The following is a 22079-nucleotide window of genomic DNA, read 5'->3' as shown; positions in this document are numbered from 1 at the left end:
GCAGGCTAGGTGAGCATTACGCGCGGAAGTCCTTCATAGTTTGATTCCACAATGCGAAACGGTTTAGTGCATGTTTTTAAAAACACTTTGGGGTGCGTCCAAAAGATAAATTGATGATATTTGTGTCACTTATTTACACTTTTAAATTGAATTTAACACTGTATGAGTTATTGACCTGCGACACAAACTCAGCGCTAACAGTTGCGATGGCTAACACGGTACCCGAACAGTAGTCAATATTAATAATAAAATATTAACGCATGTTTCATCCTATTGTCATGTTAACGTACCCACTAAAATATCAATTCCTATAAAACCATTCATCTAATGTGAATAATGTCAGCTTAACTAAATCGTGTTGCTAAGTGATGAGCCACCACCCGCTCAATAAATGCTAACATTAAGCAAAAAATGTCCGCCCTGGCAGCAAGCTCACATATCTTGTTCATCTTGTCATATGCGCTGTTTTTTCTTTTAATGCGGGAGCTTGACTAATTTGCAATTCTGCGAGCAGAACATCTTCTTGATGATGACAATGAATATAAAGTTGAGTTGACAAACTCGATGATAAGAACGAGAACAAGACTAGAAAACTGGGAAAGTTCTGGTCAATTTATGGTGAGGTTGACGCTAACGCAACTTTTTAATTGGCGGGGTACAATGGGTTCTAAAATTTGACAGCGGGACCGGACCACGAGCAGATGGATGGAGTGTTTTGGTAACTTCACCTCATCGGAGAAAAAAAGTAATAATTTAAATGAAAATGTACAAATGCATTAGAACAAAATAGCTGTCTTTAAAACACCCCAGTATTTAGAAAATAAAACATTAACAAGGTTTATTCATGTCATTTTTTTCAAGTTCAGTGGGCCGGATTAAAACGTTTAACAGGCCGCATGTGGCCCCCGGGCCGTAGTTTGCCCACGCCTGCTCTAACGGCAAAACAAAACAAAAAAATTTACAACGTAGCAAAATGCTTTTCTTAATTGTGTCTCTTGTGGGCATTTCCAAAAATAATTTTAAAAAAAAAATAGACAAAGGCTCTCATTCTTCATTGTCATTTTTAGCACACAGCCATTTTGCGTAGTTGAATTGGTGAAAAGTTACGACTAATTATCCACTTACAAAACCTCGGACGTTGAACCACATACTGCTGCACCCCAGACCAAACACATACCCTGCGTTTGTAAACTAGAACCATAATATGAATATGCATAATGTATGCATTTTTCCAGAATGTATCTATATTTTGAAACAATGAATTGGAACAACCTTATATGCAGCCATGTTGTCAAAAACTTTCAACTATTTGCGGAAGAGAGAAATTGTCTCTTGTGGGTTTATGATGGCATTGTAGTAACGCTGCCTGTCACCTCAACACATGACATGAATCAAGACGAGGCCTGCAGCGGTTTTAAAAATAGCATCTGCCTTTATTTTTCTCCGCCGCAAACATTGCCGTCACGCCGACGCCAGAATCCAGAAATTTAAGAGCCAGTCACGAGTTAGCCGTGGCGCGCATCCATCCAGTCACCTGCTGCATCCTCTTCAGTAGAGCATCTGCGAGGCCCTTTAATGAAGTGCGCTGACACATGTCAGCGGCGTCATGTTCCAAATCCTCGCTTCGTAAAACTAAGCAGGACGTGAGGGGATTAAGTATGATGGCGTATGTGACAAATTATGTGGCTCTCATCTGACAATTTAAATTTATTCCGTCCATGTCTTGCTAATTACAAGGCATGAATTGTTAATGTGTGCAGACTTACATTCCTAATGGTGCGACATGCCATGCATTCAATAGTTGGAAGGCCGCGTTCACACCGCAGGTAAATCAGATTTGTTGCCCAGATGGCATTCTTGAGCTTTTACTGTCCGGAGATGTGATCAAATTTATTGCATCCACACGTTGCTAGTGTGCGGTTTCAACCCATCAATAAAAAGCAACAACAACAAAAAATGGGATTTCATGTGGTTTTACCATTCAGACTCGTGCTGAATGATTTGAGGAAAAAATTGCATTGTGTTGTTCGTGACAGATTGCGATTTCGATTTCATTTGCGATTTTCTTCACGATGTCCTGTGACATTTATAAACATGCCAGAAAATGCCATTATAGCATTAAAAACAATAAAGGTTATTACTGTAATAATACAAGGACACTAAAGAGGTTTTGTGAGGGGGCAGTTCTTTCACAAGTTTTTAAAAAGTAGTCAAGTCAAGTATCATGCAGCTCGTTGACACAGATGCTTTCATGATAGCTTAACACGTCGCATTTCATTGACTTCCGGCACTATATGGACAACAGTGTTTTTAATCAGTACAACGCTGGTTTGTGTGACCTGCTCCGTGAGCGTGTGACACAAGAGCCCTTTAAAAAAAAAAAAAATACTTTTGACGATTTCTGGAAATTGTCCCAAAACGATAAATCGCTCAGTCCTAATTCAGACTCCTTAAAAACAAGCTGCAAATAAAAACAAAATTCACATTTGGGTCAGGCAGAGAGATAAGATGAATTGGAAATGTTAATAGTGTTCCATCTTGTTTGTCTGATCCTGGATGGAACGTAATAAAGCGCTAACCCGAACCTTATATTAACCGATACTCTGCTCCAACTAACTATACCCAAATCATACCCTAACCCAGTGGTAAGCCGTGTCTGGTGACGTACTGACATTCGAGTCCGATCAACAAATTTATGAACCAAACAGGGTGGCGTATTTGAGATTAAATTAGCGGGCTGACCTTTAAAACTGGTTACTAGCTTTGGGCTTCCATAATTAATTAAATCTCATTTCGATTCCAGTTTTCAGGCATATTTTCCAAAGGTTGGATATACAGTGGACCCCCGCTATTCACTGGGAATAAGGACTGGACGAGCCCGTGAACAGCGAAGATCAGTGTATAATGGACGCTCATTGAAATGCATTTGGGGGGAGGGGGGGGGGGTAATTTAATTTAATTTAAAAAAAAATTTCTTTTTTTTTTTTGGCATCTAGCTTTGATTTGAAGCAACCTTTTCAAATGAAGAGACTTCGTCTGCCGTTTCATTTTCTTCACAAGCCCGCCAACCAATTTTGATCATAAAAAAACTAAATTTGGGTCGTCTTCCTGAATAAATCTGCACATGCGCAGTAAAAAGATGGACGAGTCCATTACATGAGGAAGGCGGATGAAGTGGTCAAGATTGTGAGTGAGCTAATTGTATTTTAATTTTAATTTAATTTGTATCTTAATTATATTTTTATTCATTTATATTCATGAGACGTTCGGGGGTTGAGCTTATTTGCCTAAAATTTGCCTTTGTGAGGCACAGTACAGTACTGGCGTTTTATGTGATCAGCAAAACTAAATATGTAACCCAAATCTGAAATTCATTTGCCTGGTTATGAAGAATTCGATATTGATGTTCAATGTTTCTTGAAAATGTGGGGGGGGGACACCAAAACAGACACTTGCAAATGGCCTCGTCTGTTTGAGTCCAATTAATTTTAGCGATAGAAGAATGAGATCTAGAGTAGTAATGAGGCAAAATAAGTAACGCATTTCCACATCGACACAACTGTCTGTAATGCAATTGACTAAACTCATAAATGCTCACAGATATAAATTGAGATGGAAAATGTTCAAATCCACGACGTGGCGCGAAATAATCTAAGACTGATACAATAATGACGAACTGTGATAGTGCAGCTGCTTGTTAATCTTCCCTGAACGTTTATCGTCAAGCTTTCAGTTCTTGTGAACTGAGGACCCCATCAGGACTTCATAAGAACTACAACAATATTTTAAAGTTATGTTTTACATATTAAAAGGTCTTGACCCAACCGCTTTTTTCCCCTTCCATCTTAAAACAGTGAATGCTGGGTCATTCTCCCTCTAGAAGGAACGATAGACGGATGGAAAAGGACCACCTACTCAGTATGACTCACGAAGAAAATGTATGGAACTGACTCATACTTTCCACTTTCACTGAATCAATATAAGTGTGTGTTCGTGTGTGTGAAAGTGTTGAGACACAAACAGCAGGGCAACAATTTAGGAGTGTCCAACACTTTAATATGTAAAATGACATTGAGAACAACACATTAGTTTATTTACTAAAATAGCCTACAGAACACAACAAATGTATCACTTCTTATTACATTTAAACAACTATACATCAGCCAATGTACACAATATGAAACACATATATACACTCTTTTAATATATTATTATATAAAGATTTTTTTTCCCCCCTTAACCTTTAGAACTGGATGCCGAACAGCTTGAAGAGAATGACCAAATGCCTTATGTGTATATACTGTACAGTGGATAGGTAGTTTTTACATCTAGTTGTTGGAGCTTGTGTATTTAGCATGCCACGTTGTGAAATAACTTTGAAATACACAAAACATGCCGTTGATACTGTTACTGTAAATGCTGTTGTTTTGAATGGAGACACTGCATGGTGGAGTGACAAAGACGGAGTGAAATGTTTATATTTACAAAAAGAAAAAGGGCTTACAGCAAAAAATTGCCAATGCCCAATGACAAAAACAGGTTGTCGTCATGTGTGGATCCAATTTGGCAGATTACAAGCTGTAACGACAGTCCCGGAATCCAAGTCGGTGGTTTTGTCACTCTTTCCTCAAGCTGCTGAGGCTTCTTTTTCATGTTACGTATTGTATATATTTTACAAAAGTAACACAATGACGAGTAGGAGTGCGAGAACTGAAGCTGGGCTGTTGACTGCTACTGTTTGTGACACCCCTCGGTTATAAAGGCGCGGACTTCTAGGGGAGTTCTGCTTGAGTTTGCTGGGCGGCAGCGCTTTTAAATCCTCCAGGGCACCGTATGCCGCCATGGAGAACTCGGGGTCTCCCGTGGTCAGCAAGTCAAACACGCAGGACTGGAAGTAAACGTCCTCCACCTGCAGAGTCTCTCGACACTTCGCCGTGGCTCTCTCCACCGTGTAGACTTGGTGAGGTGGCCGTAGCGGACCCAGCTCGGTGGCTGCGCCGGGTTGCCGGTGCTGCTGGCTCTGGCGGCCCAACGTGTGTTCCTTGATGAGCTCGTTCCGCGGGCAGCCGTGCAGGCAGAGCTGCAGGCCGCCATTGTCCTCGCTAAAGTCCAGGGTGTCCTCGGGCATGCGGATGGCGAAGGTCAGGTAGCTGCCCACGCGCCGCACGATAATGGACGTGCCGATGTAGCGCGCCTGGATCTTTACCTGGCGGCCTGCTCCGGAGCCGCCGCGCTCCGTGATGGTCAGGCTGCCGCTCTCGCCGCCGCTGCGAGTACCGTCCTGAAAGGCCAACGGGAGGTCTTCCGTGGTGGCCTGGTACACTTTCTGATCGGTGCAGCCGTGGTACGACTTGAAGATAACCGTGATCTGGAAACAGAGTAAAAAAAACAACATTAATAACTAGAGCTGAAACGATTAGTCGAATAAATTGATTAGAAAGAAAGATAAAGCAAAATCTGTGCATTAAAGCATTGCAGATCATGTGAAGGAAAGACTCTATAAATGACACGACCACCAATCTACGTTTGTCGACACAAAATAATGCATCAATGTTAGTTAATTTAATACAACATCAAATCTGTAGTTGTAATCATATTGTCAAGTGATTCGGGTTTATAGTAAATGGCCCCAACTCAAGCCAACTAAGCCAACGATACACGTTCATTCGCCGACACCCATGTCACTCACAGTTAAGACCCTTGCTTTTCAAGCCACACACACGCACTCAAAGTCACAGATGCAACATTAGAATTTGAGGATGAGAAACCCAAGCTGACAAAATATGTGCACCTTACATGCAAGTTACTGTGTTTTAACAATGTCAAATTTATTTTTATCCCACTACTCAATTGATCGATGGAAAGAAATTGTATAATTTTCAGTTGTAAAAATATTTGAAACCTACAGCACTAACAACAGCTAATATCAATTGTACTTTGACTTGAATGATTTTTTGTAAATATCCCTGAACTAGAGGTGGGAAAGATAAAGCCTACAGGACCATTTGAAGCGGCCCACCTCACAATTCTGAAAACAAATCAGAAAAGGCCCAAATCCCTTAAAAGTATGTTGATACTCTGGTAAAAAAAAATAAATATCTTGCCAGCCAAAGAACAAGCTTATTTTGCTTCCTTACAGATATTTAATCTTGTCGACTTCCTTTTGATATCAGGCACACTGGCAGCAACCTCTAATATTTTCTATGTCTCTGGAGGCCACTATAGAGTTTTGTTTTTGTTTTTTGTTTGTAAAAGTATTGTGAATTTACAGCATGTTGACGCGCCACAAAAGTTGATTTAGCTGCCAGAGAGTTTTAATAGACCCTTCATACCTCTGTGCTCTTGCCCAAATAGTACCTTAGAGGAGCGCACAAAACACACAAATTTAATTTTTTTCTTGCTTGTTGCATCATTTTGTCATGAATTTGGAATGGCCTTCGGAGGACTGACCCTCACAGGAAAACCAAGGTTGGTCCTAAATTAATTAAATGCAGGGCCGTGATAACCACACGGTGGCAGCAGAGAACCAAACATGTAAATCCTATTGACTTCTTTTCTTGCCTGAAATCATCTTCGGCCAACCCACCATCCATTTGTCCCAGACTTTTAAAAACAATGACCAGCATGTTATATGAGCCACTATCTATTCTTTTTTCCCCCCCAGTCAGACTGTCGTGCCCGCATTTGGGACGAGCGGTGACTGTGATTTGTGTTCCAGCTGAGCTCTGAAAATGAAATAAACAAATCAGGAGCTCTCCAAGCGGCTGTTCCTTTTAAAGTACATGACAAAGCGCCCGCTTACACTTTTGGAAGGGATACTGTACAATGATGGATGATTTCCTGTCTCAAGTCTGGCAAGTTGAAACCAACTTAGAAGGCGCGATGGTGGCAATGCGGGTACTGGCAGAGAGATACGCCTCCACTCACTTTCAGGTTCGCATAAGGCTTAGAAGAAAAAAAACACAAACGAGAGAACTATTTGGTTTTAAGAGGGTACTTTCTAAATATTATAGCAATTCTTATAAATTTAATTCTGTGTTTGTTTGAGGCCAGGCTTCCCTCACCAAGGCTCAAAATGCGTTTGGTCGATTTGTTAGGTCGCCAAATGTCTTCAAGCATTGATTTTGTTGTAATAAATGGTTTATCGTGACTTTATGTACACTCTATCTCCGCGTTATGGCAAAACGTGCTGTACTTTAGTAAGTTTGGGTCAGCTGAAAACTTTCGGGATTCTCTTGTGTTGCTAATCCTTTTCAGCAATTACGACATGAAAGACACTCCTTCCCAATTATTCTTCTATTTTTCCACATCGTTCCATATTTACACAAAAAGTGCCCGGCTAATTACTTGACCAGAGGGGTGACAAAAACATTCCAGATTGCAGCGGTGGAGAATGTTTGAGTGAGCGTTAATCACTACCATATGACCACCCATGTGTTAAAGGTAGAGCGCTCAAGCATGTCAGTGATTCAACGCTGGTGAAGGACCCCGCTGCCCGCCCCCCAACCCCCATTTCTCTTTCTTTATTTCTCCCCCCTCGTAGATCTGAGGCCGCTCTGAGACGGCAGGAATGCCGGGGAGACTCGAGAGGCACCGTGGAATGACGATTAACTTCACATGTTTTGGTGCTTTACGCTGAGGCTTGAGCTAGCGCACTAACGTTCCACAAGCCAGACTGCATGCTAGGAACGATTTTGGATCACGGTAGCTGCTGAAAGGTTGACTAGATGTCATCGATTAACTAGGGAAATCGATTATTTTATTTAATGTGAAGGGAGAATCTTTAAGTGTTTTGAATTTCTGTTTACTTCTTCGGTGTTGTACTGAGCGGCCTGGAGTAGCAATGCTAGTTATCACGGATGTAGCTTTTAGCACATTGTTCCTTGTACTGCCGCATATAAAAGTATTGCTTTGACGCCATCTTGTTGCCAAGTAACTATGTTGAAGTGAGTTGAGGAGCTTCATGTGGCGCTTTGCCACCCTCTTGTGGCATCTTTGTTACCAAGGATCTTTGTCAAAGTGAGGCCAGTCTTTGATGCCGTTTTGTGCCATTTATAGACAAGTTATAAATCTTTTTTTGTGGAGCATCAATTACTTGCAGATTTTCGTGGCAGAGTTAGAAACAGTGTGTTGCACTCTTTTATATACGTCAACTGTCTCAAAATAATAACTCAAAAATCATCTCGACTGATTATGCCCATTCCTAGTTGTGATCATAGCACACTGCCTATCCTTACCTTGCTGGTTGCCGTGGCGCTGGAGCCAAGAACGACGGGCACGTTGGTCACCTGCACGGACAGGAAGCGGTTGTCGATCAGAGGCCACGCCCCTTCCACCTTGCAGGTCTGAAACTCGTCCCGGAAAGTCCGTAGGTGCGGGTCTCCGAATAATCCACAGTGGGCGTACTTCTTCTGCTGGCCGCCCGAACCGGCGGCGAGAACCCGGTTCTCGTAGTTGCACAGCTCCGACACGGCTGGCCGGGACGTGCTGCGGACCTTGCCGGAGGATGTGGGTCCGTCACTAGAGCAGTTGTGCTGAGTAAATAGCTCCTTGATGCGGAAGACGGCCGAGTGGTAGACCAGGTCACCGCGGCAGCTCCGTGCCTGCCGTCGGGTGCACAGGGCGTAGGCCCGCAGCGCGATGCAGTAGTCCACGTCGGGCGGCGCATCTTCCTGCAGGCCGTTTGAAGGCGAGGTAGACGCCACGTACTCGGTATTGCAGCGCTGGATGCGACACTCCTGACAACAGGCTGAAAAACAAAAGCAGGAACATGAGCATTAAAGCGATAATAAATATGTCCGTAATCTTGCTAGGGCCAAACAATCCTTATTGGGCTCACTTTTATTCAAATTGGGGAATTTGGCTCCCTTCACTCAATTATGTTAAATTGAATTATCGATTGTTATTATGGTTTTAAAAACCAGGGTAGAATCACTATTATGATTATGTTATGGTTTTGGTCCGAAACACAAATGAGAAAAACGGGCAAAAGTTTTTGAACATTGTTTTTCAAAGCTGAAGCAGATGTTCATAAATGTTTTATAATCAACTAACTTTCATGTGTAACTACAGAAATCTGAGAATAATTACAACTGAGAGGATGAAATTAAGAGGAGTTGGAGAATTTCAATTTATACAAGGTCTCTAAAACGATTAATCGTTTTTCAATACAGTTGTCAAATAATCGATTAATTTTTGCATCTCTAAAAATAATGCGGCTGTAGTTCAACTTTCCAGAGCCTACATAATCATACAAATCTTAAACGATGAATAAGTGATTATCATGCACGTGTCTAATCCATGCAATATTTACTCCGGAATTAACAATCTCACAGAAAATTTACAAATTAAATCTTCCTTGGGCTGCATACCTCCACTCTAACTTATTAAAAAAGAAACAACAACAAAAAAAAACCAGTAGAATCAAAATTATTCCGAACTTTGGGTCCGGACGACCTAATATTGTTCCACAGAATCGACGGAATTTATGGATTGTTATACCCACCTGATCCGTTCCGTGCACCTGGCGCACAAAGTCAAACTCCCCGCCATCCCCATCAAGTCATTAAAACCTCAGCCTACGAGTTTCCAAATATTCCCTCTTCAAACGAGCCCTCCCAGAAAGAGCAAGCAGCCTCCAAAATTAGGAGGAAACCGACGTGTGTTGGTTAGCCTGAGGGTGTAGAACGTGGTTTGGATGCTACTGAGATATTTCAGGTGCATCAAACTACACTACACGGCCCACCAGGTCTTGGTGCATGGTGGGCAAATTGATACTATGCAGTTTGGGAACTTGCGGTCTTTAAAACTGTATTGTATTAAAACTGGAGTTTTTCAGAAAAATTCTCTTTCTCTTTCTCTTTCTCTCTCTCGCTGACGTTCTACTTTAGGCGGCAAACTGGTGAAAGTGAATCAACAGCACCTCTGCTGGTTGCAGCCTAGTAGTGCACCCCATTTTGTTGTCAACACATCAACAAATCCAAACAAATTGACCAATTCTTAATGATGAATTGTAAGAAATTAACAATCTCACAATATTTATGTAATTGAGTTATTTTTATGATCACTCGTGAGGCGCATCATTTCTTGTCAAAGGGCTTTTTGATTTCTCTTTTCATATCCATCATGTTCTTTGTTATGTACTGTTTACAGTACCAATTAATGATCGGGCAATACTTTAAAAAAAGTCTTTGAGAAACTCTGACCGAGACAACATACCATGTCGTCGGTTTCCTCTCAAGCTCACATTTTGGACAAGACACTATCAAGCCTGTCCATGGGAATTTTTCACACGACCAAGTCTTCCCTTTCACGGAGGTGTGACTATGTATGAGTGGGGGAGTGACAGATGATTAATGCACGCCACCGCCGAGGCACTTCAACACTAGCCCTGATAAAAGAGAGATGCGGTGAAGGAGGTCAAGCTGGAGGCATTCAACATCCCTCCTTGGAATTCCATCCAGCCTCGGCTGCCTCGTATCGGGGTCAGCAGAATCTGCCTTGATTGACACCCTCTGACAATCATCGCCATGAGAAACCATCAGCTATGGTTCATCTCCTAAAACGACCACACAAGTTTCATGTGGCAAAACAAGTGTGGTGACCAGAAGGGGTCTGCTTGTATTTATTAGACGGTTATAAAACGAGATGAGTTGTCTTAAAAGCAGATGTTTAGCACCCAATCTTGTCATTTCTGTTCTCACAATTGTGGCTTGGAATAACCATGAAGTTGGGCGCAATCACTGATTAATCGGTCTTCAATTAATCAGTGTTAAAAAAAATGGATTGTTGATTAATCACATTTGGAAGCAAAATGCTAAACGACACGCTCTACTAGGCTGCAACCAGCGGCGACTGTTTATTCAATCCCAGCCTGTTTGCTGTATAAAGAAAGCAAAGATGACGTCAACTATGAAAAGTTGAGCTACATTTACACGTGCACAAGCAAAACTCATCTGATCAATATGCTTATGTCAAAATATTATAAACAAATATATCCGGCCATCTGCTATGGCTGAACCCACAGTGTCTTCTCAAAAGTTATCACCACCAGTGACCAAATACACAAAGTAACAATAACAAGGAACAATGTAGCAATTTCTCAAGAAACCTTCGACAAATGCACAAGCTTAACTCTTAATACTTGATCAAGCAAGAGAAGACAAAACCAATTTCATTGACCCATTTCAACCTGTTTACATTTTTTTTTTAAATTTGTGTCACCCAATAGGAGTATATTCCCTATATAACAATCATGGGCAAACTACGGCACGGGGGCCACATGCGGCCCGTTAAATGTTTTAATCTGGCCCGCTGAACTTGAAAAAATTTAAATGAGTAAACTTTGTTAGTGTTTTATTTTAATTTGTTCAATAAGCCTTATATGTTATATGTAAAGGAGTGCACACAAGTAACGCACAGGTGAACATTCTCAAAACAAAAAATGCATGCAGATCAAATATAATATGCTCTGAGGATTGGCTTGCTGCCACTGTGTATATCTTATACTGGTCGTTGTTGACTTTTGGTATTGGAAAAATAAATTGAATAGAAGGAGCTGGACAAGTACATCTGCATCTACTATTTTTTTAATGAAGACAGGAGGAGAATGATGGTGATGATTTCAGTGTTTTGAAATAGAAATTATTAGTATCAAAATAGTTGTTTTATATTATTTAATTTTCAGTGTTGTGAGAATCATTTCAATAAATAGCTAAATACTGTGGCAAGTCAAAGACAGATATTTCGTTGAAATGCTTTTGTTCGTTTTCATTTCTAATTAAAGCATATGTTTTCTCTATATACCATATGTATTTTTTTCTCCGATGAGGTGAAGTTACCAAAACATTCCATTCATCTGCTCCTGGTCTGGCCCCCCCCTGTCAAATTTTAGAACCCTTTGTGGCCCACGAATCAAAAACTTTGCCCACACCTGCTATATAAAGTATTTATTACGAACTTTTCAAGTTCTCGTCATATAAACAAATTTAGAAAATAAAGCTATGACTTAGAAAACAAACAAACAAACAAAAAAGAGACTGCTTTGTGGTTAGGTAGTGGTTTTGGTTTCTCGTGTCGTGCCAAATAGTGAACCCCCAACAGCCCCCCCCTCGCTTCCCCTCCTCCACTCATGGCAGCTAATAAAGTTAATAACTCGAGCACCAAAAATACCGTCGGTGCGACACGCTTCGACGACAAGGTGTGTATACACGTTTCACGAAAACACACGTTTAATGTCCCACTTCGTTTCGTTTCGTTCCCAAAAAACGTCAAACTTTTTGTGTTTTTTTTAACTGCTTGCTAGACGCTCGTGAGCGACCCGAGCTGGAAGCTAATACCCCCCCACCCCCCTTTAAAAAAAACTTAGCTCGAGTTTTAAGTTAAGCGGTCGCATTGATATTCACGAGAGCACGTTAGGTGGTTTAATAGTTTTATTTATTCTAAGAGAATTTCCGATCAAGTGTTTTCGGAAAAGGGAGACAAAGTGGCGTTTAACTCACAATGCTGGGCTAGCAAAGTGAGGGGCAGGGGTACTTTGTCCCGGCGGTGGGCTCAACAACTTTTTTTTTTTTTAACCACACGATTATTTAACGCCAGTAATTGAAGTTTAGTGAGTAAGCTACAGTTGAACACAACAACGCAAGAAAACATCCCAAACTTTTTCTTCCATTTCCCGATCTGCTTCAAGTGAAGCGTAGCGTCGCGGCTCTGCACGCCGAGCCTGGAGCGGAGCTGTTCGGGTTTGTCCGGCCGATCGCTCGGTTCGCTCGTTCGCTCGCACGTACGCACGACTTACCTGGTGAATAGAGCAGCGAAATGACAACCATCGTCAGCGTTACACAGTCCCAAAGCTGCAGCTTAGCCGTGATCTGAGGTCCGCTTCTCCCCATGCCAATCCATTCAGTTAGAATGGAGTTGCTCGACTGCTTCTCATCGACGTTGCGGCTGCGAGGGGGGAAATCACAGCGAAATTGGTCTCCCTTTCTCCAAGCGCTGTCATTCAAAAGGGGCCCCTGTCTTCAGGGCGGATCGGCGGGGAGGAGACTGGGGGCCCTGAGCTAATGGCTGGCCAATGGAGGACTCTTTTTTTTTTTCTTATTTTTTTAACTGACCACTTCATATTTACATGCAGTGGCAATTTACTTGGGGGTGTGGGGACATTGCAAAAGTGCTTCATGGTGAGATGGTAATTGGAGATTCAGTTTGCTGAGCAGAAGTGGACAGAATAGCCCAAAATTGTACTCAAGAGTACAAGTTACTTTAGAAATTTAGGACTCAAGTAAAAATTTTAAAGTAGTCCCCCCAAATAATAACTTAGGTAAGACAAGTCGGTTTTAGTTATAAGGCACATTTTATTCGCAAGGCAACTCAATGTGCTTCACACAACCAAAAGTGCAACACCTAAAAACTTTGACAAACAGCTTAAGATATTCAAAAGCAAAGCAAAGAGAACAAAAGTAGCTTACTTATCATTAGGGGGCGAGGGTGTCATTTTTAACCTGGCTTGCATTTACATTACATTTACAATATTTTCCCCCTCTAAACACGCAATATTTTTCTTCCAAATAAAATTTTAATTTGGAAACATTTCACTGTATCCTTTAACAGTACAACTTCTCCCGCATAATAGCAGGACTTTTTAAGCGCAAAGCATTTTTTGGGGCATGTGCCCTCTTCGACACTCCCTCCCTCCTACTGAAGACAAATGTCGGTGTGTTTTTAGCATCAGGCAAGGAGCCTATCAGCTGTTTTTTTTCTCACTCTTGGAGGTGCTTCGGTGGCACAGTTGCGGGTGCAAACTAACACATCATATCTCACTCGGCTTCCATAAAGTAACATTTTATGGCGTTGGAAATATGACTTGCTTAATGGCTGCCATGATAAGGTTGCAATTGAAGGACAACCGTCGCCTCCTAAGCCTTTTATCAAAATTGTTTGAATTGGTCAGTTGCTTTATCACGATTAGAGGGTCGTTTTATCTCTCCAGCATGGGTGCTATCTGTTATTGCGGCTTAAGAGAGACAGCAAAATACTCCCGCCGATTTTCTCACTGCATCTGAGCACCATTAGTTTTTCCATGACTTTTTCCGCGAGCGACTTGTGTGTTACTTTTTCCCTTTTGTGGCCAACTTTCCACTGCTCTCTCTGCCTCTCACTCTTTCTCTCACTCCTTCAACGACACTTCGTCTTTCATTTGCACAGCTGCTGTGAGGCCGGACCATCTGCAAAGACACGGCCACTCAAGCCTTCAGCCCTCACCTGGGACGCGCTGTGGGCTATTTGAGCCATGCGAAGCAAGAATTTTAATGCGCCCGACCATTACCTTATTAAACGCCGGCCTTATGAAAAACCCAACAGTTGCATAATTGTTTTTATTTTTTTTTCCTCAAATTGGATTAAAAGTTAATGTGTTGTTTTGGTGCAGCGGGAACATTTGGGCCTGCTGACTTTATGAGAGAGAGGAGAAGTGAACCCAGACAGTTGCTGGATCACTGCGTCTTCTGTACACATGCCGGCCCCTCCGGCCGCACAATTGTGTGATTCAGGTGGCCTGTCAGCCTTGTGAAAGGTCTTGACGGGCCCATGTTGATGTGGGGCCGATATATAGAGTGGAGAGAGGGGGGGGGAACGAAGACAGCTCAACCCAAGTGGAACATTTGGATTGTTCTGAGCTACAAGGAGCCCTGTCACACTGGACCCAGTGTGCCAAGTTTATTCCCTGGAGAGCTCGGCTTTACTCTGTTTGTTCAGCTAATTTCGGGGGCGAGCTCGGTTGATGGGCTGAATGCTGACGTTTTAAATCCGCCTAAAAAACACAGACTGAGAGTATGTTGACATCAGGACAAGCAAGTGAAAACGGGTCTGGTTTTTTTTTTTTTTTTGACCTTGTAAAGATCACCGAAAATACTGTCATTTGCATGCCAGGCCAGTAGTTGGCGACGTTCCTGTAACCTGGATGCACATCAGCGACTTACTTTTACTCATCTAAAGCACATTCTTTGGGTCAAATTGTCCAATGTTATTTTGCCGAGTCACTGAACCCCCGACATGTATGTTCACCATTTTCAGTGTGTATTAGAACCCATAACAATGTTGTTTATACAAAACAAAACAAAAATGTCCAATTTGATGTTCTAAATATCCAAAATGGTAATTCTTTGCCATTTTTATTTGATAAATGTCTCACTTCGATTAAGTTTGGTGCACTCTTTATGGCGTTTCCAGTGTAACGCTACATGACTGAAAACAAAGCGTAGTGAACCAAACTAATGGTGTAAGTGTTGCTTTCTCTTCGTGACAGTTTAGATGGTCCTGATTTTTATTTTTTTTTGGGTGCCCATATTAATGTACAGTGGAATATTTTCTAAACCAACCCCACTCACCTCCTACGCTGTTCGTCCTCCCGACCAGTTGACTGCATTTCCTAAAAGGAAAGACAGTGGTTTATTTTACATTCAAAGAGGAGGAGAAATGGATATTGGTCACGTTCCTACCTTTTGGCAAATGTTAGCATGACATTTTTTTTGCCTTGTCTAACATGTAATGTTGATTCAGCATGATTCTGTTAAGCTGACGGTGTCCTGTCAAATGCAGTTTGAATTTCTACAAGGATTTTTTTTTTCTATCAAGTGATATTTCACTAAGACAGAGTGGACATGCTAAGATTGACAAGATATAATGGGATGAAAATGACAAAACCTAAATCTAAATACAGTATTTAATATGCAGGTATCCTCTGTTTCTGCCTCAGTTGAGGACAGATAAAACGCTTTTTCTGAAAACAGCAGAGGGTTGCTTGAGGGACAGCAAGTTGAATATAATTATGAAAATCCAATATATAATATGAAAATGACTCCTTTAATCAAATAACTTGTTGACAATAAAATCATCTAAAAAATGTTTATTGTAATTTAACCACTTATAAAACACAAATTGTAACATACACAAAAGAAAAATTACTAAAAATTAAGAAAATACATTTAAGAGATATGTGCAACTATTTTGACTGAGAGCTCAGTTTCATTATTTAACAACATTTTCATTTTGACTTAGTGATTCTGATGAAGACACCAAATGCAGGTTGTTGTCATCTTGACTCAAGATGTAAAAAAAAAAAAAAAAAAAGCGCAGGTTGCAATAGAGCAGCAAAATTAAAGTTGCAGAGCAGAACATCCACAAGCTGCTACTAATGAATGCGAGACTGATGATCAGTGAAGCAAATAGCTCATTGATCCAGGTGGACGGCAAGGATGACTTCAACACATGAAAGGAAGTCCTGGACTGCCTGTCAGACTTGACGTGAGGAGAAAGACCTCTTTCTTTTGCCGTGTTTCCTCGTGAGCGTATTGCATTGCAGGATTCGGAAAATAGCACCTCGAAAGCAAAATAAAAACACTTTTAAGGAACAAAGTGTGCCACTTCATTCCTTTAAAAGAGACCTATAAGCTCTTCATATGGCTTCTTGTACGAGAAAAGTTTCAAAAAGTAAAGCAACGTGAGCCAGTGAGAATGTCGAGTGAAGCGAGAAGGAATGGGGGGATGGGTGGAGGAATGGGAGTGGGGGAGAACTGGGCGGGGGGGGGGGTTGCAGGATTGGGTTTCCTCTGCCTGTGTGTCTAGGCAGCTCCACATGTTCCTCATTACGGTCCTCACACTGTGGGACCAGTTCCACACCGGGATGCTTGTTTTTATTATTGCTGTGGTCTGGTGGACAGCGGCTGAAAAGCACCGCCGGCTCGGGACTGTCACAACGTGCCGCTGTGATGATATTACGCACGTTATCTGCGCCGGTGCCCGTCAATGTGTTTATAAACATAGCGCCCGGCGTGTTTATTTATTCACTGCAGATGGAAGGGACGAAGGCCTTTGTTTTGCATACACTTATGGAAACGTAGTAAAAATTATTGCTGGTACATAAAAAGTCAAGTGTTGTCAGTTTGGAACGAAATAGATAAATGTCCCCACAATGCACATTTTGGAGTGAGCGTGTGTATTTTATCGCATCTTTTCAAAAATTCCTCGATTTCACGCAAGCCTCCATATATTTGAGATGCTATTTACATGACATTTTTGCTCAATTGTACATGACTGACCTGTCCTCTTGCTGTGTGCTTACACGGCCTCTTAAACCTTCAACAATATTGTCTACCAGGAAATGCGATGTTTGCAAAGTGATAAAAATGGAAATTGTCGCAGGAAATTGTTGATCTGTCATGCTTCCGACGCTTTGCTCCATTTCATGTTCATCCAAAGCCGTCAACTCGGAGGCGTGTCACGTTTCTGCCGCCGACCGACATCAGAGATCGCAATCACGTAGAACAGCACGCGCCCTTTGCCGCCTCAGCTACAACAGGACACACTTAGAGAATTTTAAACAGGAAGAGGAACAAATTGGCCTGTTTTGTTTGTTTCAAAGAACCTCTCTCTGAAATGAAAAGGCGTAGAAAGCAGCTGAGACCCGAAATGAGATAGCAGGTTCAGAAAGTGAGTGTGTGTCAGTCTAGTTCGGGTCTCTCGCCTGTCGAGGAGATCTGTTATCTCGCCGGAGATAAGGGCAACTGTGGTGTGAATGCATACGGGCCAAGGGTGATAGCATCTCCTCTCAAGGATTCCACTTGCAGGAGGCTGAATGATAGCTGACAGCACACGAGGGGGGGGGCAGTGTTTTTATCGGTTCCCCTCAACAGCTATCCAAGCCGTTTGTTTGCACACTAATGTGGGCCTTTGCTTTTGAGTCAACCGCAATTAGCATATGTAAATCAGATCAAACCTACTGCCCGCCCTCATTGATTATTTTTTTTTTTCGGGGAAAACAACCCACCGTATTGTATTACTTTTGCCTATGACGAGCAGAAAATCGTGCCTGGGTGTTGTAGTGCGCTTGGATGGTCCAACCATAACATGATGGAAACGAAATTATCATTCCACAGTGTGTGGAGTCTGAATGTCGGAGAAATCGGGAGAAATGTAATGTTTTCTTCTATATTTTAGGAATCATTATCTATATTAATGTCGTAAAAAATTACCCGGCGTGTCATTGCTGGCACCCATACTCCACATCTCACCATTTAGTTGGGTCGTTCGTCTTTTAGTAATGACATTCACTCACGTTAGACCAATTACGTCCAATTTCTGTTATATTGGCACTTTTGCCTGTGCAGGCAGATTGTTATAATAGTCCACACAACATTTTCATCTCATTTTGAAATAAAAAATTAATCCTCACAAATCAAAAGACAACGAGCCAAAGTTCAATGCTATTCAATGAGCGGGAGAGTTTGACGGGAGCCCAGAATTCTCAATATCCAAAATTGAACGCATTCATTTCAACGCTTCACCTTTTGAGTGATTTGCATATAACAACCTACTCGTTGGCAGCTAGCACAGAAGCTAACTCGGCAGTCCACGTCTTTGCTCGGTAAAAACGTTTTTTTAATTCAGACTCCTGCTGAGATTCCGATCAAGCTAACGGAAATTGTAAGAAAAATAGGAAGCAGAAACAAATGTTGCTAGTTACATACAAGTGAGTGTCCCTCTTCCTTTCTGCAGACTACCTGTTGACACGGCTTCAAGCTCGGCGCACGTGAATAGACGGTCAACTGACAAGGTAACCCAAGCTCCGGGGTCACGGGGTCAGCAGGCCTGATGAGGGATGATGGGTCAAATAAATGGAGAGCAGCACACAGAGCGACCTGTGATGTTCTCAGTGCAAGGGGTGGGGTGGAGGAGTTTCAGGCCCGTTTGAACTTTGACCCCCTTTGTTGTTTATGTGCATGTGTTTTGATGGTTACGCTCCTCCGTGATATTGAATCGTATAAATGTCAGTGGAATCTACAATTCAAATGTTTTCAGGCTACAAAATACTCACTTATTCTTCTCATTCATCGGGTGAATTTTTAGATCATAATAATACGATGTGAAAGCATTTCAATTTCAAATTATTTCCCATAAAAAAAGATTATTATTATCAGTCAAACTCTGGCCTTCATAAAATCTTTCTTTTTTTGGCTTCGAGCCATTTTTATTGCCGTACAAGTTTAAAAAAAAAAAACATGACTCACTCTTTAATGCTTTTTTTCCTTTCTTAACTGTCATGCAAATGTAAGAAAATGAAGTGTACTTGGGATAATATTTAACTCTTTACTGTGAGGAACATGTGGAGGGAGATTGTTTTGTGCAGCTGAGAGGTGAGTCCCTTCACACTAAACGCAGCTGACTTAGCGACGTAAACTCAACTTATTGACATTTGAACCACATTGCAATGACCACCCAGGAATGAGACGCATGTACTACTTTCCTAAGTTGCAATTAGTGTGATTTCAGCAGTGGTTATTTCCCCACTCGTTAGTTTAATGGGAATTTGTTGCGATATGAATAAGGTGAGTAAACCCGATCTGTAGTTAGTACTCAACAGTTGGTATTATTTCTGCCCCGGGCCCACCCAGATAACAAGCCCGGACCACAAATAGATGGGCAGACAATAACTCATTGCGGGATAAATATATATTTAGCAGCTTTAATCTCCAAAACTTTTAGCTCAAGGAGGCATTCAGGGAATGTTACCTCGAGCTTGACTTGGTTTTAGGAAGTTAAATGCGGAGGAACGTGGCAAGCGTGTGCGGCATTGCATGCCGACTGGGATGCATGCTGGGAATGTTATCAGTGTTGAAAATATAGCAGATGTTTTTAAGTTCATATAAAAAAAATAATAAATCATATATTCGTCCATTTAGCTCAAATGTGGAAAACAGACACTACACCTGACCTCAGTGCTCATTTCAGCCACCCTCGAATAGATCATTTGAGCTCTCCTTTTTGCACACAATTTCCAGAACATTTTAGTGACATTTTTTTCATCGGAAAAACAGCATTTTAAGCCAATCGCCGCTGACTGTTCTCCGAGAATGAGCATGCTCAGATGTAACGCACAAAAAGACAACGACAGGCAAACTTACCTTCAGTCTGCTTTTGGTCTAAGCTGCTATGTGTGCGTTGAAGCGCCGCTCTCTTACAGCAGTTCGCCCCTCGTTCCCCGACAACCTCAGCTGGTCAACTAAGTACTCGGACAGCCACGGGGACAGATAGCCATTGGAATCAAGCCGCATGACAGCAGCTGTCTGTTTCAAGAATCGGCACTTTGATTAGAGTAGGATGGTAGTGAGCGATGAGGCCTAATTCCAACATATCTGGGTTGGGCGCTTTGCACACCAATGGAAAAAAGATTGAAGAACATTAATCAGATCGGCACATGCTTGCAAACAACAGAACGGCGCACACACACACGCGACACACACACGGCTACGTTTGTTCTTCTCGGGGTTTATAGATTATTGGAAGGCTTGAAGGCATATGTCACTTTTGGAAAGCGTCCTGTATTCTCTACAAATTCCATCGGACAAATAGGGGAGCGCAGTGTAAGCTGAGCTTGAGTGCAACGTGAATGAGATGTCTGTCTGTTGATCCGCATCCAACCCCAAGTCCCACCTCCATTTTGTTTCCCCGCTTTTTTTATTGCATTTTTTTTTCACCAGAACAGCATAACATGGACCACAGATCGGGATAAAGTGGCACCGTCCATGTCAAACAGTCACGCAGCCTGGCTGCGCTGAAACGACAAGGGCAATGCTAGGTGCTAAGCTACAAGTGAGCTGCGGTTGGCTAGCTAGCATGGCTAAACACTGACCTTTCGTTGTGTGGAGCTGATTTTCTAAGTCAGTAAACTTTGCCTTAATGACGGCGAATAAGATTCGGACAAGCGTCATTATCACTAACGGAGGACAATAGTGAGAAAAGCCATGCTAACTGCTAAGCTAATGAACTACTATTACTGAAAAAGCAAACTTAACTGAAGTCTGGCTGGAACTGTGCTACGGCAAAAAGTAATTATGATTTATAATCAGCAAATAAAAAAAAAACAAGTGTCTTAAGTGTAAGAGAAAATAACTGCTACAAGTAAGCACAGCGCACACGTTTAAAAATGTAAAATATTTAAGTACGTTACTGCAGATGTCAGCCAGGAGGAGGAGCCTTCAGGTTTAAAATGATATAATTGTGTAGTAAATATAAATGTGATTTGTGTTCGTTTGCCCTGTAAAATGCTGAGTTTTTATTTGGATTTTGGAGAATTGCACAATGAATGTTCTCAAAATATCAATTTAGTTTTGCTAAGGGATTGTATATCTCAGTCAGAATATTGCTCCCTAAAATATTAGTCCAACTCCCAGTTTTATACGCTTCATTGTGTTCGACTGTATTTTTATTCTCTGAGAGAATGTACTGTGTGTCCTCTCATGTTTGGATAAAACCCAACTTGGAGATGCAAACGCGATTAACTTTGCGACTGGGCAAGCTCGCTGCTTGATGCAAGACTGCGTTGCTGGTGATTTATAGATCCAGAGAAGTCAGCCGCAAGGCCTCGAGGGCAAGAGCGAGAAGGGGGTTCGAGCAAAAACAACACTGCTTGATTCAAGTCTGAAAAACCTCGCGCAGGATACCCAAACGTACTGCGCCATCGGATCTTTTTAGACCCCCTGTTTCTTCCAGCAGCGATAAATTCAACTTGTAAACTTACAAATTCCAAGCTGAAAGGGAGAAAAAGGAGACATTGTATCATTTCACTTTGTGTATGAATTCATGTTGCCGCATACATAATGTGTCTTTGCGAGCGCCCAGGGAAATGGAACAGATGCGAGCGTCAAACAAAAATTCTTTTTATTTTTTTCTTAAACGCGTTGTAAAATAGCAAAAAAAAAAAAAAAAAAAAAATCTCCGCCTGCCTATGATTCATACAGCATTGTTCTTTCCACCCCACTCCCAGACTGCGTTCCGTCCAAACGTTTTAGGCAAGCAGCTGTTCACGCAGACAGCTGCGGGGTCCATTCATCGCAGGCGAGAGGCAATTAAAAAATCAAGCCAATGTTGTGTTTCAGTTGATCCATTGCTATTCCTACGTGTAATCCCCTCTCCCATGCCTCGCCTATCTTTTACCGACACGCAAATACGTGTCGGAATTTTAAAGGCACGCACACACGTCCCATCAACAAGTGGGCACAGCGATTCATTTCCTCACTGGAGATAAA

At 41.8% G+C, this 22079-nt stretch overlaps 1 protein-coding gene across 1 annotated transcript; it reads right to left on the bottom strand.

Moving 5' to 3' along the window:
- Positions 1 to 4034: 4034 nt before the first annotated feature.
- rgmd (RGM domain family, member D) lies at positions 4035 to 20119 on the bottom strand. Its single transcript, XM_088312305.1, has 5 exons — positions 19956 to 20119; positions 15384 to 15424; positions 12797 to 12945; positions 8238 to 8749; positions 4035 to 5368 (listed from the first exon to the last, which is right to left on the bottom strand). Exons 2-5 carry the CDS (start codon positions 15419 to 15421, stop codon positions 4673 to 4675), a joined length of 1395 nt encoding a protein of 464 aa, XP_088168431.1. The 5' UTR covers positions 15422 to 15424; positions 19956 to 20119; the 3' UTR covers positions 4035 to 4672.
- Positions 20120 to 22079: the final 1960 nt, after the last annotated feature.

The sequence above is a fragment of the Idiotropiscis lumnitzeri genome, chromosome 13 (genome assembly GCF_059441095.1).
Source record: "Idiotropiscis lumnitzeri isolate Australia: NSW breed Sydney's pygmy pipehorse chromosome 13, RoL_Ilum_1.0, whole genome shotgun sequence".
NCBI lineage: Eukaryota > Metazoa > Chordata > Actinopteri > Syngnathiformes > Syngnathidae > Idiotropiscis > Idiotropiscis lumnitzeri.
Note: the sequence above shows the minus strand (reverse complement) of the source record. Positions and strands in the feature narration are given on the sequence as shown.

Excerpts from the sequence above, each read along its gene's own strand:
- rgmd (XM_088312305.1), bottom strand. The coding sequence starts at position 15,421 with ATGCAGTCAACTGGTCGGGAGGACGAACAGCGTAGGAG. Across the intron at positions 12,946-15,383 it reads GAGGACGAACAGCGTAGGAG|CCGCAACGTCGATGAGAAGC; the intron begins GTGAGTGGGGTT and ends CCCCCCTCGCAG. Across the intron at positions 5,369-8,237 it reads GCGCCACGGCAACCAGCAAG|ATCACGGTTATCTTCAAGTC; the intron begins GTAAGGATAGGC and ends CTCTGTTTCCAG.